At 35.0% G+C, this 19121-nt stretch overlaps 2 protein-coding genes across 8 annotated transcripts; both read right to left on the bottom strand.

The window, feature by feature from the left end:
- Nucleotides 1-1998: 1998 nt before the first annotated feature.
- LOC140819619 (phosphoserine phosphatase, chloroplastic-like) lies at nucleotides 1999-5542 on the bottom strand. Of its 2 annotated transcripts, none has more exons than XM_073179786.1 (8): nucleotides 5360-5542; nucleotides 4645-4885; nucleotides 4173-4305; nucleotides 3944-4051; nucleotides 3560-3653; nucleotides 2821-2970; nucleotides 2685-2738; nucleotides 1999-2376 (listed from the first exon to the last, which is right to left on the bottom strand). In XM_073179786.1, exons 2-8 carry the CDS (start codon nucleotides 4874-4876, stop codon nucleotides 2251-2253), a joined length of 897 nt encoding a protein of 298 aa, XP_073035887.1. In that variant the 5' UTR covers nucleotides 4877-4885; nucleotides 5360-5542; the 3' UTR covers nucleotides 1999-2250. The 2 variants fall into 2 exon arrangements, with proteins under 2 accessions (XP_073035887.1, XP_073035886.1); XM_073179785.1 differs by having other exon boundaries at nucleotides 4645-4881; nucleotides 5360-5537.
- A 1634-nt stretch (nucleotides 5543-7176) lies between these two features.
- On the bottom strand, nucleotides 7177-18184 carry LOC140819473 (uncharacterized). Of its 6 annotated transcripts, none has more exons than XM_073179584.1 (25): nucleotides 17956-18184; nucleotides 17367-17672; nucleotides 17079-17237; nucleotides 15495-15563; nucleotides 15221-15343; nucleotides 14980-15129; nucleotides 14694-14825; nucleotides 14519-14598; nucleotides 14253-14347; nucleotides 14070-14137; nucleotides 13610-13711; nucleotides 13424-13497; nucleotides 12961-13068; nucleotides 12788-12863; nucleotides 12323-12459; nucleotides 12075-12234; nucleotides 11802-11981; nucleotides 11413-11529; nucleotides 10716-10871; nucleotides 9975-10142; nucleotides 9766-9878; nucleotides 9500-9623; nucleotides 7852-7947; nucleotides 7715-7777; nucleotides 7178-7639 (listed from the first exon to the last, which is right to left on the bottom strand). In XM_073179584.1, exons 1-25 carry the CDS (start codon nucleotides 18109-18111, stop codon nucleotides 7580-7582), a joined length of 3072 nt encoding a protein of 1023 aa, XP_073035685.1. In that variant the 5' UTR covers nucleotides 18112-18184; the 3' UTR covers nucleotides 7178-7579. The 6 variants fall into 6 exon arrangements, with proteins under 6 accessions (XP_073035688.1, XP_073035685.1, XP_073035683.1 ...); XM_073179582.1 differs by having other exon boundaries at nucleotides 14238-14347; XM_073179583.1 differs by having other exon boundaries at nucleotides 14253-14356.
- Between the last annotated feature and the right edge of the window lie 937 nt (nucleotides 18185-19121).

Below are 19121 nucleotides of genomic sequence, written 5' to 3' on the forward strand. Positions count from 1 at the left end.
GCCCATATATCCAGAAGTAGCCTGTAGTTGGCCAGAAGATCCTCATAGTATGCAAGATCAGCCTTTGCCTGAGTGATCTTAATAAGGGCATGATCAATTTGGACTTGGATCTCAGCCGTGGTGAGCTTTATGAATCTAGTGGCTTGTGGAGTAGGAGTGGAGCCTTGAGAGATTTCAGAGACAGGGCCAGTGGTGTGAGGCTCAGACCATGGGAGATCAATTTTCCTGTTGCTCTTGAAGAATGCAGGGGCAATATTAAAAGTGTCACTGATGTCGGAGAGGTGTTAATCTACATTCCGGACAAAGCCTTGAGATATCAGCAGCCCATAGATCAGTGAGGGAAATGGGAGTTTCGATGCCCTTAGTCCGCCGACAGCATACTGAAAAACTGTCTTAAAAACCAACTTTCCAAAATTAAATACTCCTTTTGTACCTATGGAGTATAACACCAAAGCTTGCTGACGCGTTTCTATGGCGGAATTGGTGGAAGGAGTCCAGTTTCGGATAGACAGCTTGTGAAGCACTGAAAACAGGGAAGTTAGATTCGCAGCTGATAACCTCTGTGGGTGAGCTGGGAATTTTGTAATGAAATCCCCGGTGATAGTGGATGTGACAACATGAATGTCAGAGGGGATTCCATCCGAATCTTCTGACGGAGTATGGTAGTGCAGGTTGATGGCATTGGCATTGAATTCATAGACTTTGTTTCGAACAAACACTTTCCCAAATTTGGGTTCATTACCCGGAGAGAAACTACGGCTTCCATAGGTATCACCATCGCAAAGAAGCCACGGGCTGTGCTTTGTTGACGGCATACCAATATATATTTTATGGTCAAAATTCAATCAAAAAAAGTTTAATTTCAGCATTGTCAGACAGCCAAATTTTTTGGCGTAGAATCGAGCTGGTTAACAAGTTTTTCGTAAAAACTTAAATTTGAGCCAACTCAAATATATTCTAATCGGTTTTCAACCGAATTCGAGACTAAATGATTTTGTTGTACAGATTAGGGGTGTTCATCGGTCGGTTCGGTTCGGTTTTCGGTTTTTTATTTCGGTTTTTTCGGTTTTCGGTTTTACAAATATATAATCCGATATCCGAACCATTTTTCTTCGGTTCGGTTCGGTTCGGTTTTCTACCGAAATGGTTCGGTTATTTCGGTCGATTATTTCGGTTTTGATACAATTATTTAAATTAATAATATAAATATATTATAAAATATAATATGTTATTTTTTTAAATGATTTCTTAGTAAAATATTTAAATATAAAGTACAAATGAATTACATAAACAACAATCAACTAAGTATTATTCAAAATAATTCTTCATTCACTAATATCATCTCGATAAATAATATAAAATAAAAATAACATTATTAATTTAATTAAATTTCGGTTTTTTCGGTCGGTTCGGTTTTGACATTTATAATCCGAAACCGAACCAAATTAATTTCGGTTTTAACATTTATATCCGAATTATAAAATTCGATTTTCGGTTCGGTTTAGTGTTCGGTTTTTTCGGTTTGGATTTTCGGTTTTTTGGGTATTATCCGAAGTTTGAACACCCCTAGTACAGATATAACATAATTATATAATTAATAAATATATTTAAATCTTTCCAGTTTTATTTATTTTAATAATTATCCAAATATTTAACAAGCATACTGAATCTTTTGAGCGAAAATTAAACTCAAGCTATAATTCAAATCGAATCAGATAAAAAAAAAATTAAAATTAAGCATTGAACTGAACTCGAACAAGAAAACGAGCTTTACATTTTTATTTATTTTTTATTTTTTTATTCTGCTAAATTAAATTATTTTACATCTTTTTTGAGCGATATAAAAATGATCATTAACAAAATGATCATTTAACAATTAAATACAACTCAAAGGTTTTAAAATGACTCCAAAAATATTCTTTAAAATCTAAACAGTAAGTTTAAACACAGAAACTAAGAGGTACTGGTGTGCTTGTGGATCTTCCAAGCGAAAAAATCTGGGAAAAAAAAAACCATAAAACACAGCCAAATGATATGATTACAAACGAAGTCGACACAGAATAACTTCTTTTTAGTTGGGTCGCGTTCTTATTCAAGCAAACTTTTTTTTAAATTATAGTCTAGAACTCCGTCCCAAAAAAATGATGCATTTATTTAGCAGGAGATAGAGTTGCAAGTCTTCCAGAGACACGGCTTCACACTAGACAACGGATTTCGGCGGAGAATCGAGGAAGATGTGGGTACAAGAAACTAGTCCAAAGTGTTGATCAAGTCTTTGAAATTGAATACCAGCCAATCGGCTTTGGCAGCAACTGTCTGTCGAAGCTGAACTCCGCCGTAGCATATGAACAAATCAGCACCTCCTGGTTTACGAGCCTGCAGCAAGAGATACAAGAGAATCTAGTTGGCAGGATCTTATGCCATGACATCAATAAGAGACTCAATGTCAGTAAGAGAGATCAAAATTTTTAAGATAATCATATGATTACGCCAAGAACTTGGGTCAGAGAGCGTGCGAGAGGTAATTGTTGGCACCAACTCTCAAAATAAACACATGCTCGAAATATCTTGGACATAAATAATACATCACTATATAACTAGGCCGTCATTTCAATTTTTGAAATGAAACTATTTGGAAGGAGATCATGAGTGCTCTACTAACAAGAAACGTAAATTTTTCTCACCTCTAGATCGGTTGCACCATCTCCAATCATGACTAATGACGAATATCCACGTGCCTGGACCCAAAAAATAAAATAAAAATCATTAGGCTTTTGGAGAGATATTTTAACATAAAGATACACCAACAATGAAACCAACCTTCCTAACATTTGCAACAGCAGTGGCTTTCCCTCCGCTCCTTGAAGTTGGCTCATCAGCATCAAATCCTAAAAACTCACCAGAGCTTCCAAACAAAAGTTGATTCGCATATATGCTTTCAAGGGGTATACCAAGGATGGACGCAACCGGCTGAAAGAAATATTGAAGATTAAAACTAAAATCGTGCAATATGTTTCCACAGCTATATGCTTATGCATAAATTCTATATATCTTACTGAGGTTGCAGTTAGTTAATGGATAGAAAAGAGTAGTGAACAACAATGTGAATTCTAAGCACCATTGTGCAATCTCCTACCTCCATGAGTTAACTTGATGGAACCAAAAAAAAATAATAGTAATTACGAGGTACTGTATTTTAGCATTCAACTACACATACCTTGGCCCTTTTTTATTTAGAAGTGAAAATCTGTGCTTTGTCCTCATTGACCCTCTGAAGATATTAATTTTACGGAGGCCGAAATATGTTTCATTATAATCCAGCCTACTTAACAATGCAGGGCACTATCACATACTGAGTTACCATATTAAAAGTTTAAGCAAATATTAAACCTATTACTTCTCTACAGGCTCCCAACCTCCATTCATTATTACAAATACTGGAAATTCCAAACTAAATCACTCACTTCATTGTCAACTAAAAAATTTCACGGAACTGATTTTCTGAACACAAAATACACAAGTAATCAACTGAGTCCACAGACTAAAATTAACAGCTTACGTTTATCATTTGACGAAAACCACCAGAGATCAGATAAACATCTTTATTTTTGTCCTTCAGTTTCTTCACCAATGCATCAATTCCAGGAGAAAGCCTAAACAAACACACACATCAATACTTTTCGTTAAGAAACATATCCTTTATTCTTCTTATCATGAACCTAGATGGTTGTATTGTTACTTTCAGATATACAGAGCATATAAAATATCTATTTGCCTCTAATATGTATCGAAAAAAGAAAAGCACATACATAACAAGGTAATAATTTCTCGCTTAAAAATGCATGTAAGTACGCAGTCATTTTATATCCAACTCATTGTTTTCAATATATTCCAAAAGTAACTTAAAAGGGGGAAAACAGAAAATAGCATGCGAGGTTCGTACTTTGGAGGTCTCTTCTCAAGGAAATCTTGCACCTGAGAGAGTGATGGATTGAAAAGAGATAATCTGGCAGCTAATGCTTGCTCAAAAGGAACGGAGCCACTCATTGCCCTAGCAGAACCAACAAAATAAAACAAACTCAAATTCTATAGATGGGGAAGCAAAAATGACAGAAAAAAAAATGGCAGCAAAAATTTCAAAGAGAACTGCAGCACAAAGAATGTGATTTAACCTGGCAGTCCATTCAGCAACTGTTTTTCCAGCTCCACAGAACTCTGCTAGCTCATCAATACCCTCATCCAAACAAACGGTGCTATCCACATCAAAGCATACAGCATTTGCAGCTCTCCATACCTCAAGGATCTCTTACAGATAAACACCATCCATAAGCAATAACATATGATAGGCATTCATCAGCGTAAAACTTTTGTCGCTATGAGCAATAACACACAAGGTAAATTTATCAAAATAAAAAGCGTGTGATTGACACCGAATTCGTGCCATAAATGTCAGTAAAGGCTTATGGGTTCTGGTCAGAGTAATCAAACTTTTGGCAAAATATCTAGATTCAAATGCAATCTTGTGCCATTATATTGAACAATTTAGATTACATTATGTGCATGTTGCAACATAAAAAGAAAACTACAAAGTTAAATTAAGTTGTACCCCTGAAAAGAGAACTGTGAAGTTAAAATAAGTTGTACCTTTGGACGGAACTGTGTTGTCAAAATGTTCCATCGTCGAGGCCTCTTGTGGTCGAAGAGAAACAGCAACCAAACAAAAGGACTTGGAACTACTTACTAGCCTGGTAGGACTAATAAAATATCTCCTGGCAGCACTTGACTTTAACGTCGGAAAAAATGTAGAATTTTGTTTTCGATCACGAAAGGAGCATACAGGGTTCAATTTTATCCCAGCACTCATCAAGCTCTCCATCAAAACTATCTGATTGTAAGACAGGTATGCATCATCATAGATATAGAAGAAAATAACATAAAATGAATCAAAAAGAAGAAGTCAGAGAAGCATTGACGACAGAAACAATAATCGTGTCTATGTTATATTAGGAGGCAAAGATGCGCAGAGCAAGATACTAATATGAATGCTAAAGGCACACCGGCATACAAGTTATCATTGTATCCGATATATATATATATATATATATATATATAAACACATAAAGCACAAACTTTTGTTCCTTTCATTATAATTCCTAAACAACAAGCGACCACAAAATCATAAAACCAGTTCATACCCAACAAATTTTTTAAAAAAATTTATAAAAATCAAACGAATTAACAACTGAGGCAACCACATTTCCAAGATTCAAAAATAGGCAAAAGGGTGTTCTTGAAGGATTATAACGTGCAGAAATAACAACAACAATTCTGCAAACAAGAAAGCATAAAGAGAGATTACATTGGTTCCCTTCTGGGTGAAATTGTGAGCCTCTGCAACCGTTCATTTAGATTGAAAAAGGATCAGTGAAGGACATGGAAACCACAGAGATTAGAGAATATCCCGATTTGGGAACTGGAAGCTAGATCTACCCACCGCATTTGAAAGCGACATGCACCCGATGCCAGATTTATACCAAAATCTATGTTATAAGTTTTATATTATATAAAAAATAATAAGTCAAGGATGAAAAACATAGTGTGTTTTACAATCTTATTTTATATTTGGCAAAAATTTGTGTACGGTATTACGGATTGTATTTTGTGAGACGAATCTCTTATTTGAGTCATTTATGAAAAAATATTATTTTTCATGCTAAGAGTGTTACTTTTTATTGTGAATATCGGTAAGATTGACCATCTCACATATAAAGATTCGTGAGACCGTCTCAAAAGAAAACTACTTTTCATTTTGACCTCTAATTTGATTACTATTAACTAAACATATTAATAATATTTTCTAAACTAATATTTTTTTCTCGACTTGATAATTTTGCTAAATCAAAAATTTTGATAAGTTAATTAGATAATAATTTTGTTCATAAATTAATTATTTTACAAATATCTAAATTCATTTAATAAAATATTATTATATTTTTATTTGGTTTTCTTTGTTTAATTTTAGTTGAATTTAATATCTAATTTTTCTTATTACATCCAAAATATTATCAAACTGCAAAAGTGATCGCTATGAGTGTTTCCTTCCATGCACTTGGCTCCATTGATATTTGTAGTCACGTTATAAATTTTAATTTTATTTGATTAGTCAATACAATGAAAATTATTTAGTTATTAAAAATATAGTACGTCTCCTGTTAGACGGTCTCACGAATCTTTATATGTGAGACGGGTCAAACCTACCGATATTCACAATAAAAAATACGTTTAGCATAAAAAGTAATATTTTTTCATGAATGACCCAAATAAGAGATCTTTCTCATAAAATACGACCCATGAGACCGTTTCGCACAAGTTTTTATCTTAAATATATGTCACACATCCCACGAGACTAGACCAGGCACAAAACAATCTCTGACAAGATCATAGACATCTTTGTTTGCTGATTTTTCAACCAACATTATGATATATCTATACTTCTATACTATTATATTAAGTTTGAGCACATGATAGTTACTACCTAAGAGGATACCAATTTTTCCTTCCTATTTTACCCTTATATAATACTAATATTACATTTTTGTTTTTTGTTGTTTTGTTTTGTTTTTTAAATTTCAACACATATTTTTATTTTATTTTTTTATTTCAAAAATTCAAATATCAATTTAGTCACTCCATAAATTGTCAAATTACACTTTAGTTCATCGATTATGATAAAAAAAATTGTACATACGCATCGCGTGTACATAGTAACTAGTCTTTATTAAAGATTCTACAATGATACACAAATAAAAGAAATATGGTTTTGTATTGTGTATTGTTTAGTGCATTAGAAGGTCAAATCCGATAATTAGCTTCGAAATATGTATGTTCTTTACCCAACTTATGCTTTTCTCGTATAAATCATTCTAACATTATCAATTTATAGAAATATAAGTGGATATTCATATTATATGACTAGAAAAGTTGATTATATTAAAAGTCGAAATATATATATATATATATATATATATATATATATATATATATATATATTAAAATATCAGATTATCCAACATAGTTTTTTTATTAAAAAAACAAAAACAAAATAGTAGGAAACGAAAAGTAACATAACTATTGATCGATGCATGTTGAAATTGAGTATTAAGTGGCAAGATGGTAAATACCCTCCAAATCACTTCCCTTCAGACTACACATCAGAAAACGTAATACAACATTCAAATATTCTCGCACCATCTTTGGCAACTTGCAAAACTATTTTCCGGGTTTAGTCGATGATTAGGCTCTCTTGGTTTATGACATCTAAATTTTGACTCCACGAAAATCTGACACCAAGATCTCAAGTTCAAAACGATGTCTCAAATTTGAGACGCTACCATAACAAAACAAAAAAAAAACCTCACCCAACTTAAAATAACTTTATACATATGTGTGATCTAAGAATCGACAGTATGACTTGTAAGTCTAATGAACCCTTTATGTACAAAGATTAATCATGCTTCCTCTAATTCATAATCAAATCTTTTCTAAGCTAAGAAGACGAGTAAACTTCGAAATGCTTCAATCATGCTTTGGGAAACTCGGCATTCTGTTCGAAGTGGGATTGCTCCTCAGCTAGAACGCCCTGAGTGAAAGCAATGGAATTTCAATAATATCAGATAACCACTATAATTTTATATTCAAAGTTCTTATGTCAAACCTTGATGATCATTATGGCAGCATCCTTGTGTAGAACCTCATTATATTCGCGACATGCGATGTTCTGGAAAAGTCAAAATCAAGAGATTAAGCCCCAACAAGAATGATTAAAATGATTCAAAAGGATATAGGACTGACTTGTACACAATTTGGGCAACCGGTATCTCCTGAGCAACGGCATGAAGTAAGGAGTTCTAAAGCAGCAGTTAGCAGCTCATTGAAAAGAGGCTGAACCTGGAGAAATTTAAATAGTTTTGTTAATAAGAACATGTAATTATGGCTTTATGGATGTCTCAAAGCAAAGGAACAAAAAACATATATTGAAGACAGTTCCAAAGAAAAATATGATTTATGTCTCTTTGTACTTGCAGAACAAAAAAACTTTATAGTTGAAATAAAAAATGAACAAACAGGTTAGATGGCATGGAATCTCATGTTAAATCAACCAATGCCTCTCCATTTATGTGTCCATCCTCATTCCAAAGTGATGGTTGAATTTCAGAATTTGTAGCAAATTTCTCAGAGAATTTTGTTAATTAGTACAGTTATAGACATCAAACTTAGGAGTACAGATTGGAAAGCATAATGCTTCTTAAGGCATTTGCTTCAAGTTCATAGAACTGAACAATTTGAGGACAAAACTTCATGATCCCTGCAGTTTTACCTCATTACAAAGGCTGATTCACGGAACTAAGCCAATTCATTCCAGACATTAAGCAGTGGCTAATAGCACATGCTATGACAGGCTAATTCTAAGAGACAGGTAAGTCACACTTAAAAATTACCTGTTCGAACAGAGGTTATCCACATCTAGTAAGGTAAAGTACAGGGAAAACAAAAAAAAAAAGGTACTCGCATAAATTTCCCACCATTCTTCCCCTGTCCATTAACGAATGTAGGCTTGAATGGAATTGAATTGAATTGAAATGGAAATCCAGAAATTTATAAAATTGTCATTTTTTTAATATACAGTAATAGTAACTCCGTTCTCCACACTTTATAGCTTATGTTTGTATCATTTAATATTATCTAAAAGCAATTCTGAGCGCATTTGATGCTGTTATTTCGTTCACAGGGCAAGGGCAACAGAAACATAATCTTATTGCCGAAGATCGTATCATAATTGACTCAAGTGCTGACAATTGTTACCATGACCATTAACCCTCCTGCAGTATGCATGACCATAATTGCCCCTGGTGCCAGAGAGTTCCTAACTTATTCTGCAAGAAGGATCAGAAACCTAACTCCTTTGCGTGTGTTTTGCCTTGTCTGATGACAGTTTCAGTCCATCAAATACGGAGGGAATTTTTAAAATCTGCCGGCATTCCCTACCTACGATGTAGGGGCCCATGTTTAATTGCCTCTGTACGAGGCTTGGGTCCATAAGAATGGCAAGTAGTTCCGGAGATGTGCATTTATGTTTGGTATCTGACATGAGTTCAAAGTTTGTTTGAATAAATTTTAATACAAAATTGATGAATGGGTATTGTGGTGCAAAGGGTCATATATCCCACTGATTGCACTTCGTCTCTAGAACCAAGTATTTGGGTACTGCAACAAAATTGCACCACACATGTAAACTAAAGTCTTATCACATAGTTCTCATCCAAATTGTAGGATAAATTAACAATATTAACCATCTCGATGGTGTTAAATTTATCGGAAGCAGTTGGTTGACTTGCAAACGTCAAATATACTATTCCCCAATTTATGTGAAAGGCACCTTCTATAACTTGTTATAAAACATGAAAAAAAGAAGGAAATAAGAGGAAAAAATTATTTATACCTGCGCTGAAATGCCTGTCCCTCCAGGATGAGGATCGTAAAGCAGAATTCTTTCTGGAACATAGCGAGCATCATGTGGGTTTGCACACTCCGAAGCTAAATCAGACAGGTTGCATATGATAAATCTACAAACCATGTTATGACGAGGAAGTTAAACACGGGATTATGGAGATGATCAACAAGAACACCATAATACCAGATTCAAAAGACATGCTCTGAAAAGGTTACAGGAACACATGTTTCATTCTGCAAATGGAGAGAACTCACAGAGGAACAGCATTAAGAATAGCATGCCCAGCAGCATGTAAGCCCCCACGAAATGAGTAATGCAAAGTCTCAACAGCTGTCTTCAATGATTGTGGAACTCGAATCCAAGCAGCCTACAACCAAAAAAAGTTGGAAGAAAAAATTGAAGAGTCAAAACGTGAAACTGCATTTGCAAAGTATCAAAATAGTCAATCTATAGAACCATGTACCTGTGATTCATAGGAAAAATTTGGAAGGGACAGTTCCACAGTATCAAAAACTTGATTGCTTCTTTTCCACAAGCGGCGAAACCCAAACCAAGTGGTTGTTACTTTGCAAATATGTGTTTGAGCAGTTGTCCTCACAGAATGATTAGTAGTGATCCTCGCTGGATAAGCCTATAAATTTGGCAGGCATGCAATGGGTTATAATACACGGCCGTAACAGATATGCTAAGTATTCTGCAATTAAAAAGCAACTCAGATGTTGGTATTAAAAACTGAAGTGGATAACTGAGTCTCAAAAAACAATGGATAAGAATACAAAGATGGAAAAAAACTGGTTTACTGCAACTAAAGGTTATGTTCCTGAACAAAAATGAGAAGCAGCGATTTTTCTTCTTCTTAAGCACTCCCCAAATTGAATGATCTAGGTTAATAGTTAGTTAAACAACGATGAACAATATCAATGAACACTGACTTGTGAGAACTCAAGCTTGAACAGGAAACTACTCAAATTTGAGCTCGTGAGTTAAAATATCAGAGGGAGACAGATTATATTTTATAAACCAGAAGATGCATTTGTTCTACAAAGTAGTTCTCAATAGCAATTTGCAATCATTCCACGACATGGCGGCAAAACTAAAGATGAAAGGAAAAAACAAAAAGTAACCGCAACCCCCCCTTCCCCCGGGCACACACAAAAACTAAAATACTGACAAAAGAAAATTGGAAGGCAAACTTTAGACATACAATATGACTTCCAATTACGTGAACATCTGTGTAATCTCGCGTTTTTGTATAATAGTTCAATTCAGCTTCTTGGCACCAAGCAATTTTACTCGATAAATCCAAATGATTTACAAGATAAGTTTTCCCTTGATTCATGTAGACAGCACCTTCATAAACCTGCATATCAGTCAAGACATCAGATCACAATGGCAACAACCAACACAAATTAGATAGTATCTTCAAAGTTCAAATCACTTTTTAAGGTACAGAAAAAGAAGAGTAAAAAGATTGCTGAAAGACGGTAAATAATTTGGTAAATACAGCAGTCAAGCCAAAAAGTGAGGTCAAAGCATTTCGGTAAACCCTTATTTAAAAAATCATAAATATTACATCCACAAGGCCACAAAGACTCTAATGTACAGGCGCTACTAGTTTGATCCAGCTGCTTAGCAAGTACATTATGAGGATTGAAACAGCTGTTTGCTTGTGATAATTGTCTATCAGTCTTTTTATCATCCAATAAATCATCTTTTCAGACAAATCATCGCGTTTTTAATAATTTTTAGGCATTACAAAACCAACAAACAATAATTTACCAGAACAAGAAATAGCCAACGCAAGATATTTCTCAGATGACTGAGTTGACTAAAAACATCAATAGATTCCTACTTCAAATCATTAAGATAAAATGTCATAATAATTTCCAAAATTTTCTAACCTGAAAGAAAGCTCTGCTTTCCTCAATTTCTTCGAGGACTTCGTTTTTCATCTTGTCGGTGACTTTATACCGCACAGTTTCTATGGCCCTGACATTAACAACGGCTGAAGGATATTTCTGTCGAGATTATTAGTTATCAACTGAGATTTTTAAACACAGAGTTACTAAGAGATACAAAGACAAGGTTGAGTTATCCAAACATCAAGTTAAGAATCCAAGTCTCGGAGTGGGGGGTTGCAACATGTAAAAGTATCTATTACAAAATGGCTATGAAACAGCAAATACTAACAAACTGTTGAAGTCTTAGGTTAGACATTAATCTAGCACAGTTGAACCAATTTTTATTAGAACGAAGACTAAATCTAGGATACGTTTACCAAAACAATTACCTCATGCCCAATGTAAGTCCACATTCTGGCAGCGGAATTACGTGACAGGTCAGTGCTCAACAATCCCTTGTTTTTAAGATTCATAACGGCACTCTCTATGCCAGGACCAAAATACTTCTCATCGTGAAGCAAACTCAATGGGTGTTCAAGAGCAGCGCATGATAAGTGCTGCTGAAGCACCTAGGAAGACAAGCACTTGCAATATTCAACCATTACCCAAAAAAACTAGCTCTACATGACAACATAGAATTTATATGATATATTATAACAAACCTGCTCGTTTTTAGCATCGACATGGCAACACTCGATTGGACCCCTGAAGAGTTTATGCGGAAACTTCATAAAGTACTGATCTAAAGGCCCTTCAAATGCAACGTATATAGCGAGTGATAGTTTTTCTCTTCTTCCAGACCTCCCAGCTTGTTGCCACAGACTAAATTCACATACAAATAAAAAGAAATTTGTCTAATAGAATAAAACGGACATGAAAACCATAGAACAGAGATGAAACAAAGATTTACCTTGATATACTACCAGGAAATCCAAGATGCAAGGTGATATCAATGTGACCTACATCAATACCTAACTCAAGGGCATTTGTAGCAGCAATTCCACATAAATTACCATTGAAGAAGTCACTCTCGATTCTTCTCCTGTCCTGTTACACAATATAGCGAATTTTGACAGCGGCAGATACTGCCTACCACTAAAAAAAGTATTTCTTGTCCACCCCCCACCTTCCGAAAAGAATAAAGAAAAAAAATTATCAGCTGGAGGGATCACTCAAATGATTGTTGGGGGTGTATATCCACAGGTAAAAAAGAAAAAATCAGATAAAATAGCATTTTATCACGCGTGTACATGGACTAACATAAAAGAACCGCAAATGCTGAAGTACAAGTGTAACAAAAATTGAAAAGCCAAAAATAGAGGCATAAACATACAGTTTAAATATCTTTAATAGTTTAAAAAAACAAGTGACTGACCTCAGCAATATAGCCAGCACGGTAAGCAGATATTTTGCTAACCAGATGAGGTGCTGATTGATGAAGAATTTCACGCCTTACAAAGACAAAAGATATGAAGAGTCATTACGTCCATCAAAATGACATAGCACGAAAAGCTCACAGATAGTCTAAAAGATGAATATTATACACACGTGTAGCAAAGAACAAGTTCACAGAGTTTCCTCGTCTTGCAAAATGCAATACATCGTAGACCATGCTGGATCATTTCAGCAAAGAGGTAAGCAACCTCTAAAATAGGACTGCAAGATAAGGATCACAGTTATGAGGACATCATCAATTTTTCTCACAAATGATGGAAAACAAAATTGAAATCGTTAATTTATGTCCTAAATGAACTGCTAATTTAGGTCCAGTATGTTCCTAAAAAAACTGCTAATCTAAGTCCATCACAGGGTTCTCATGCTTTCAATTGTATATGACCAACACTGATATGAAACCTCTTTGCTAATGATAATCAGGGTGATGCTAAATTGAGAATAAACTACAACAGTCTCAAATCATTCTCAGTTATCGTTAAGACAAGGGCATTACTGAAGACAATATTAAAACAAAAGGTCAACATTTGCCAGGACTGTGAAGATAAAATATGCAAACCTTGAGCGTCCAGTGACCACATTTTTGTCAACAGATTTTTTAGCTTCCAAGCTGGTCTTTGTTCTCTTCCAAACCTATAAAATAAAAGTTTGAAGTCCGGTAAAAATTTTGGAGGAAGCTATTACCAAAATTTCACTTAACTATTTATTAAATGGAATTTCGGCAACCCACTAAACAAGAACTGACTGTTTTCAGGTACAAGGGTGGATTCCAGAGCATAAAAAGCTTCAAAGCGGAAGGGCTGCCATCGTTCTCAATCAACTCAACTGTTGGAAGATTTGCTAGTTCCTGTAATTTCATTGGAAGATGACTAAAATAAAGAAGGGAAGTACAGCAAACAGGTCATGAATTTGGTCTGATTGTTCTTCCACTGTTTAAAGGGGTTGGAGATGAGTTGACTGTAGTAATTTGCATTGAATCAACTATAAGGTTTAGCACAGAATGGTTGTTTGTTAACGCACAATAAAAACGCCATTACACTAACACGCACAAAATGAGTGCACTGGTAGGATTTTGGAGAAGTGCCACCATCGGTTCACTACAGTGGCTGTCCAAGTCTATGATCAGGTGAAGAATCAAACCTCTCATTGATGAGCTTTTAAACATTGTATGCAATATAGGAGCTCAAATCAGCAATAAAAATTACCATAGCATGCTCTCTGGGGTTAGCAGAAGTGGCAGTGCTGAAAATGAAAGAAGGATCGCTGCCATACACTGTAGATGAAGTTAGGTTTGATTGTTTGAATGTGAGATTCGTTGTTTTCAAGAAATATATAAGAAGAATGAAAAGAAACGAGTGGCCAGCCTTAATTACAAGCATGGAGCCAACCATGAGAACATATTCGACGAAGCCTTCTAAATATCAGAGCAGCGTGAGAACCGAAAGTCCCCTTATAAGCATGAGCTTCATCAATAACAACAAACCTGCCATCACTAAACCATTTAATAGTTTCTACACCGAATATTGAAATAATTGGTATTACATAGATGAAAAGTAAAACATGAGAGGAAGGAAAATCACTGGATTAATTGAAGAATAAACTCGCATGATCACTCAAAAAGTCATAAAGGTAGAACAAACAGAAAAATCAATACCTAAGATGTGACAATATTCGGCTAAACTGCCCATGGTATGGTAGGATTGAGACATGTAACATATCTGGATTTGTAATCAACTGCACATTAACTAAAGGAAATTAAAATAAAATGAGACAAATATCCACAAGAACTCGTTCTATCCTATCCGAGACAAACAAACCAGATAGCATACCAGTCGGGCGCTGTCCCTTAGCCACAATCTATCTTCCCGGGAAGTGTCTCCATCATATATACCAATATTGAGGCTATCACCAAGCTTGTGAGCCATAGACGACAAAGCTCTTAGCTGATCTTGTGCTAATGCCTGCAGGCGAGTTTGAATCAATTAAAGATCCTGAAGCATAAAACCACGAGGAATGCAAGTTTCGTTCCCCTGTATTGATCACATTCAGCCAAATCCAAATCACATACTCGTGATAGAACCAGTAAATCGTGAATGGAGACCATACGAAGTAAACCTTTGTAGGAAAGAGATACAAAGCACAAGCTGATGTATTGCAGGATAATACTTCCAAAACTGGAACATTGTAACAAAGGGATTTCCCACTAGATGTCATGGTTGCCACAATTACATTTTTTCCAGCAAGGGAAGCTTGAATTGATTCTGCCTGTAATTTTATGAAATTAGGCACACACAGAAAAAGGAAAAGAAAACCCGGGATTTGAAGGGGTGAAATTAAAATTTTCATAAATAGTCACCTGGTGGCTATACAATTTTGTAATTCCCACACGGTTGAGTGCAGATTTAACATTTTCAGAGAGCTGACGTGGAATCTCAACATACTTGGCATTCCGGGCTTTAATCTCTTCAATATGAACGACCTGTACCATGTAGCAATCATCACATAGTACAGATTTGAGCTTCCGCGTGAACACTAAAAAGGTGCTATCATAAATCCATTTGTTTGTCGTATCCAAATCATGGAGGGGCTCCATTATCATGATAGGAGAAGGGATTTGACAGAATAATAACCTGTCCTTGATATCCTATGCTGCTCTTTAGATGCCCCACCATTTCCTCAGCCAGCAATGAATTTGTGTCCTGTCATTTCAGGAGCATAGAAGTCATGGTATCTGTTGGGATGGGGGAGATTTGACTATCAAATCGTAACAGCTTGATGATTAAGTGGACCACCCCTGAATTACAGTTAAATTGCATAGATAGCAATCATTTAGGCAACTACACAATGGGCTTTCATATTCTTCCAACAATAATCATAAGGCACTGTTCTGGTAAAATTGATAACCACGAAATATAAACACAACCCTATCAGATCACACTCCAGCACATAATGCACAGGGTATATTTGAAGAGCCATGAAGTGGAAAATGCACACAAAAATTGGCAGAGGAACCTCATGTAAATTTCCTGTAATATTCAAATTGACGATGATACTAGAGGATGCTGGGTGGTGATTAACTTAAATGAACTAACTGAGGATTATAGAAAATTCTCTCCTGTCTTAGGAGATCATCAACTTCATAAATTATCATCTTTGCCGTTGAATCATGTAGATAAGCTTACGACACAAATTGAACAGGAAGCTTAGAAATTATCAAAAAGATTGAATATCAATCTGACTAAATACCAAAGCATAGATATGGACCCGAATTTATAGCGAATATATCTGTTTCTGTTAGAGGGAGTATTTCTCACCCTTTCAGCTTATTCTGAAGTTCAAAATTAGATTATCATCATCATAAGAAACAAAGTTCCCCACTAAAATTTCTGTTTGCTACTCATCTTCCAAGGCCCATCCCGACCCGCACTATCAAAAAACCTTTACTACTGCTGCCGCTGTCACCACAGCAGTGGCCTGCAACCAAACTACTTTAGTATTTACTGAAATGAACTCCTCACAATTCTTTCTTTGCCTATAGCTCTTGAAACATCAATTGATGTTCCTCTCTCCGCAACAGAGTGTAGGAAGTGAAGACCCTGTTATTTTGATGTCATAGGAATATGTTTTTGTTTTACAAAGAAGGGATCGGTAAGAAATTTTTTTCGATACAAATAATTAGTTGAAAAAGTTATTTAACCATTGCAAGTGGGTCACGGAGATTTAAGTTGGACCAATATCTCAAACGAATATAATGTTACTCAAGCACTGATGAACTGAGTATTCAAGAATTCACAATGATAAAAAGAAATCACGAATAAACGGATAGATGTTTTTTAACAAAACAAAATGATATATTAAATAGCCATGTGGGATCCATTAAATGATTTAAGTGACTTATAACATCAAACCTTATAGACATAAAGCTGAAATTTACTTGGATAGATACTCAATTTTTGGAGGACATGAATCGAGAGTTATACTTGGCAAGATATTAACTAGGTCGACAAATAATATATCATGCACAATATGGTGCACAACAAATCAATACAAAGAGATAAATTCCACTTCATAACAGAAAGATGAAAAATTCGAACAATGAGATGCTAGCTTATTCTACTATTTAAATATAAATATCCTTAAATTGTCAGGTGCTAACGTACTCTGGCGAGTGGAGCACTAGTGAAGGAGAACGTGAATAATAACAAGGGTCTTACATGACACTTTACATTATATGAACTAGAGCATGATGCATCGGTGCATCTTCTCCTCCCTCGTTTTATTTCAGTTTCAGTTGCCACAGTATCTACTTTCTTCATGGCAATACTATGATCTTCTAATGAACCGCACTTGACCTTCATCTCTCCATTTGAAAACTGCAGTAATCAGTTGAGTATTGAGAAACTTCAGAATCGTAAGAAAAGCACGACTTCAAAATTGAGCAAATATATTTTTTTCTTCTCGGATCCAGGTCACCAAGAAAAAGAAATAGGAGGTGACCTTACCCCAGGCCTTGAAGAAATCCTCAGACCCTGAGCATCAACATTCACAAAGTGAACAGATTCCATCTCTTCTCCAGGAGGAGTGTCAAGATTGGAAGCATCACGCAGAGACGACAAGTCTTCCATCAATTCAACCCAAGCTGAATCAGCTGATTCATTTTCCAAGCTCTCGCTGGCATTCAGGTTTTCTGAAAGTCTTGCATCAGCTCCCTGCAGCCTATCCTTCTTCAAGAAGGGAGTTACAACTAAAAATTCCTCATCCCCAATCGAGTAGCTACTAATCTGACTGTGCAATTTCAATTTCTCACCCTACACCGCCCGAAAAAAGAGAGAAAAACTCAGAGATTTTACACAATATAACATAAAAATACTGAACAAAACCCATATTAAACTGAACACAAAGACAACCCAGTCAGTCTTGTCACACGGAAAGACAAATGAAGCGCTAAATTCAGTTAAATTCTCAATCTTTCCAAAGCACAATCATTGGTATACCAAAATCTAACACTTCTTGGAACAAATCAAGTATTTAACATCAGCATTGCATAAAAGTACACCCCATTATAAGAAGGAAGGGGGATTTCGAAATTGCCTTGAGGAAAAGATGGAAATTGCTGGATGAAGTAGCTGGGGAGAAGCATTGCTTGAGGAGGAGCTTGAGATCTTGGACGGTCTTGTTTGGCTCAATTCGCACGCGAACAGATTCACCGGTTAAGCTACGGACTTCGATTTCCCTCCCATTCTCCATTTCTTTTCTGCAAATTGTCAAAAACCAAAACCCTACGATTTGGCGGGGAAGCGTTCGTTGGAGAATCTCACGTGCTTATATATTTACATGTATCGAATTAAAACTTTTTGATATTTTGATAAATATTATTTATTATTTAAATTTTAAAAACCTAATAATATTGATGAAAAAAAAAATTAATATCGATATTTTCTATAGATTATTCAATTAAAATATCAATTTTATAAAATCGAATCACGATTATGTTAGTTAAATCTAAGTCAATTGATTTAAAATATATATACTCGTTGAACTAAGTTTAATCGAAATGATTTTAAATTTATGCCGATTTAATTATAATTTCAAATACACTCCGTTTTTGTATTACGTGAATTATGTTATTAAAGAAATTTCACAGATCAAATTCTTATTCCGGATCGAATATTCTCTCTAATCTTTTATTTCATTTATGTTTGACTAGAAAAACCAAATATGGTTTACAATCATAATAATGAGTAGAGTATGTTTTTTGTAAGACGGTCTCATAAACTTTTATTTGTGTACGGATTAACCCTACCGATATTCACAAAAAAAGTAATACTCTTAGCATAAAAAGTAATATTTTTTCATTGATGACCCAAATAAGATATCAGTCTCACTAAATACGACATGTGAGACCGTCTCACACAAGTTTTTGCCTAATTAGTAGGTCTCTTCATGTATTTTTTCGTAAATCGGATCAACTCTTCTCATATTTATAATAAAAAATATTTTTTGTGACATAAAAAGTAATATTTTTTAATTGATTGCTTAAATAGAGTATTAGTGATCGCAGAATTACACTCATAGCAACAACTCGACTTTCGGTCGACTATGTTTTCAATCGAAGAATCAAACCAAAACCTCTTGAGTTTGGTCCCAATCTTTTGATTTTTGGTAATATGTTTCAATTTCCCCTACTCAAATCCCTAATTAACTGTTGCCTAGTGGAAAGCTTAGATTTGGTTGGGCTAGAGTCAACGGGCCCATCA

The sequence above is a fragment of the Primulina eburnea genome, chromosome 18 (genome assembly GCF_022965805.1).
Source record: "Primulina eburnea isolate SZY01 chromosome 18, ASM2296580v1, whole genome shotgun sequence".
Taxonomy (NCBI): Eukaryota; Viridiplantae; Streptophyta; class Magnoliopsida; order Lamiales; family Gesneriaceae; genus Primulina; species Primulina eburnea.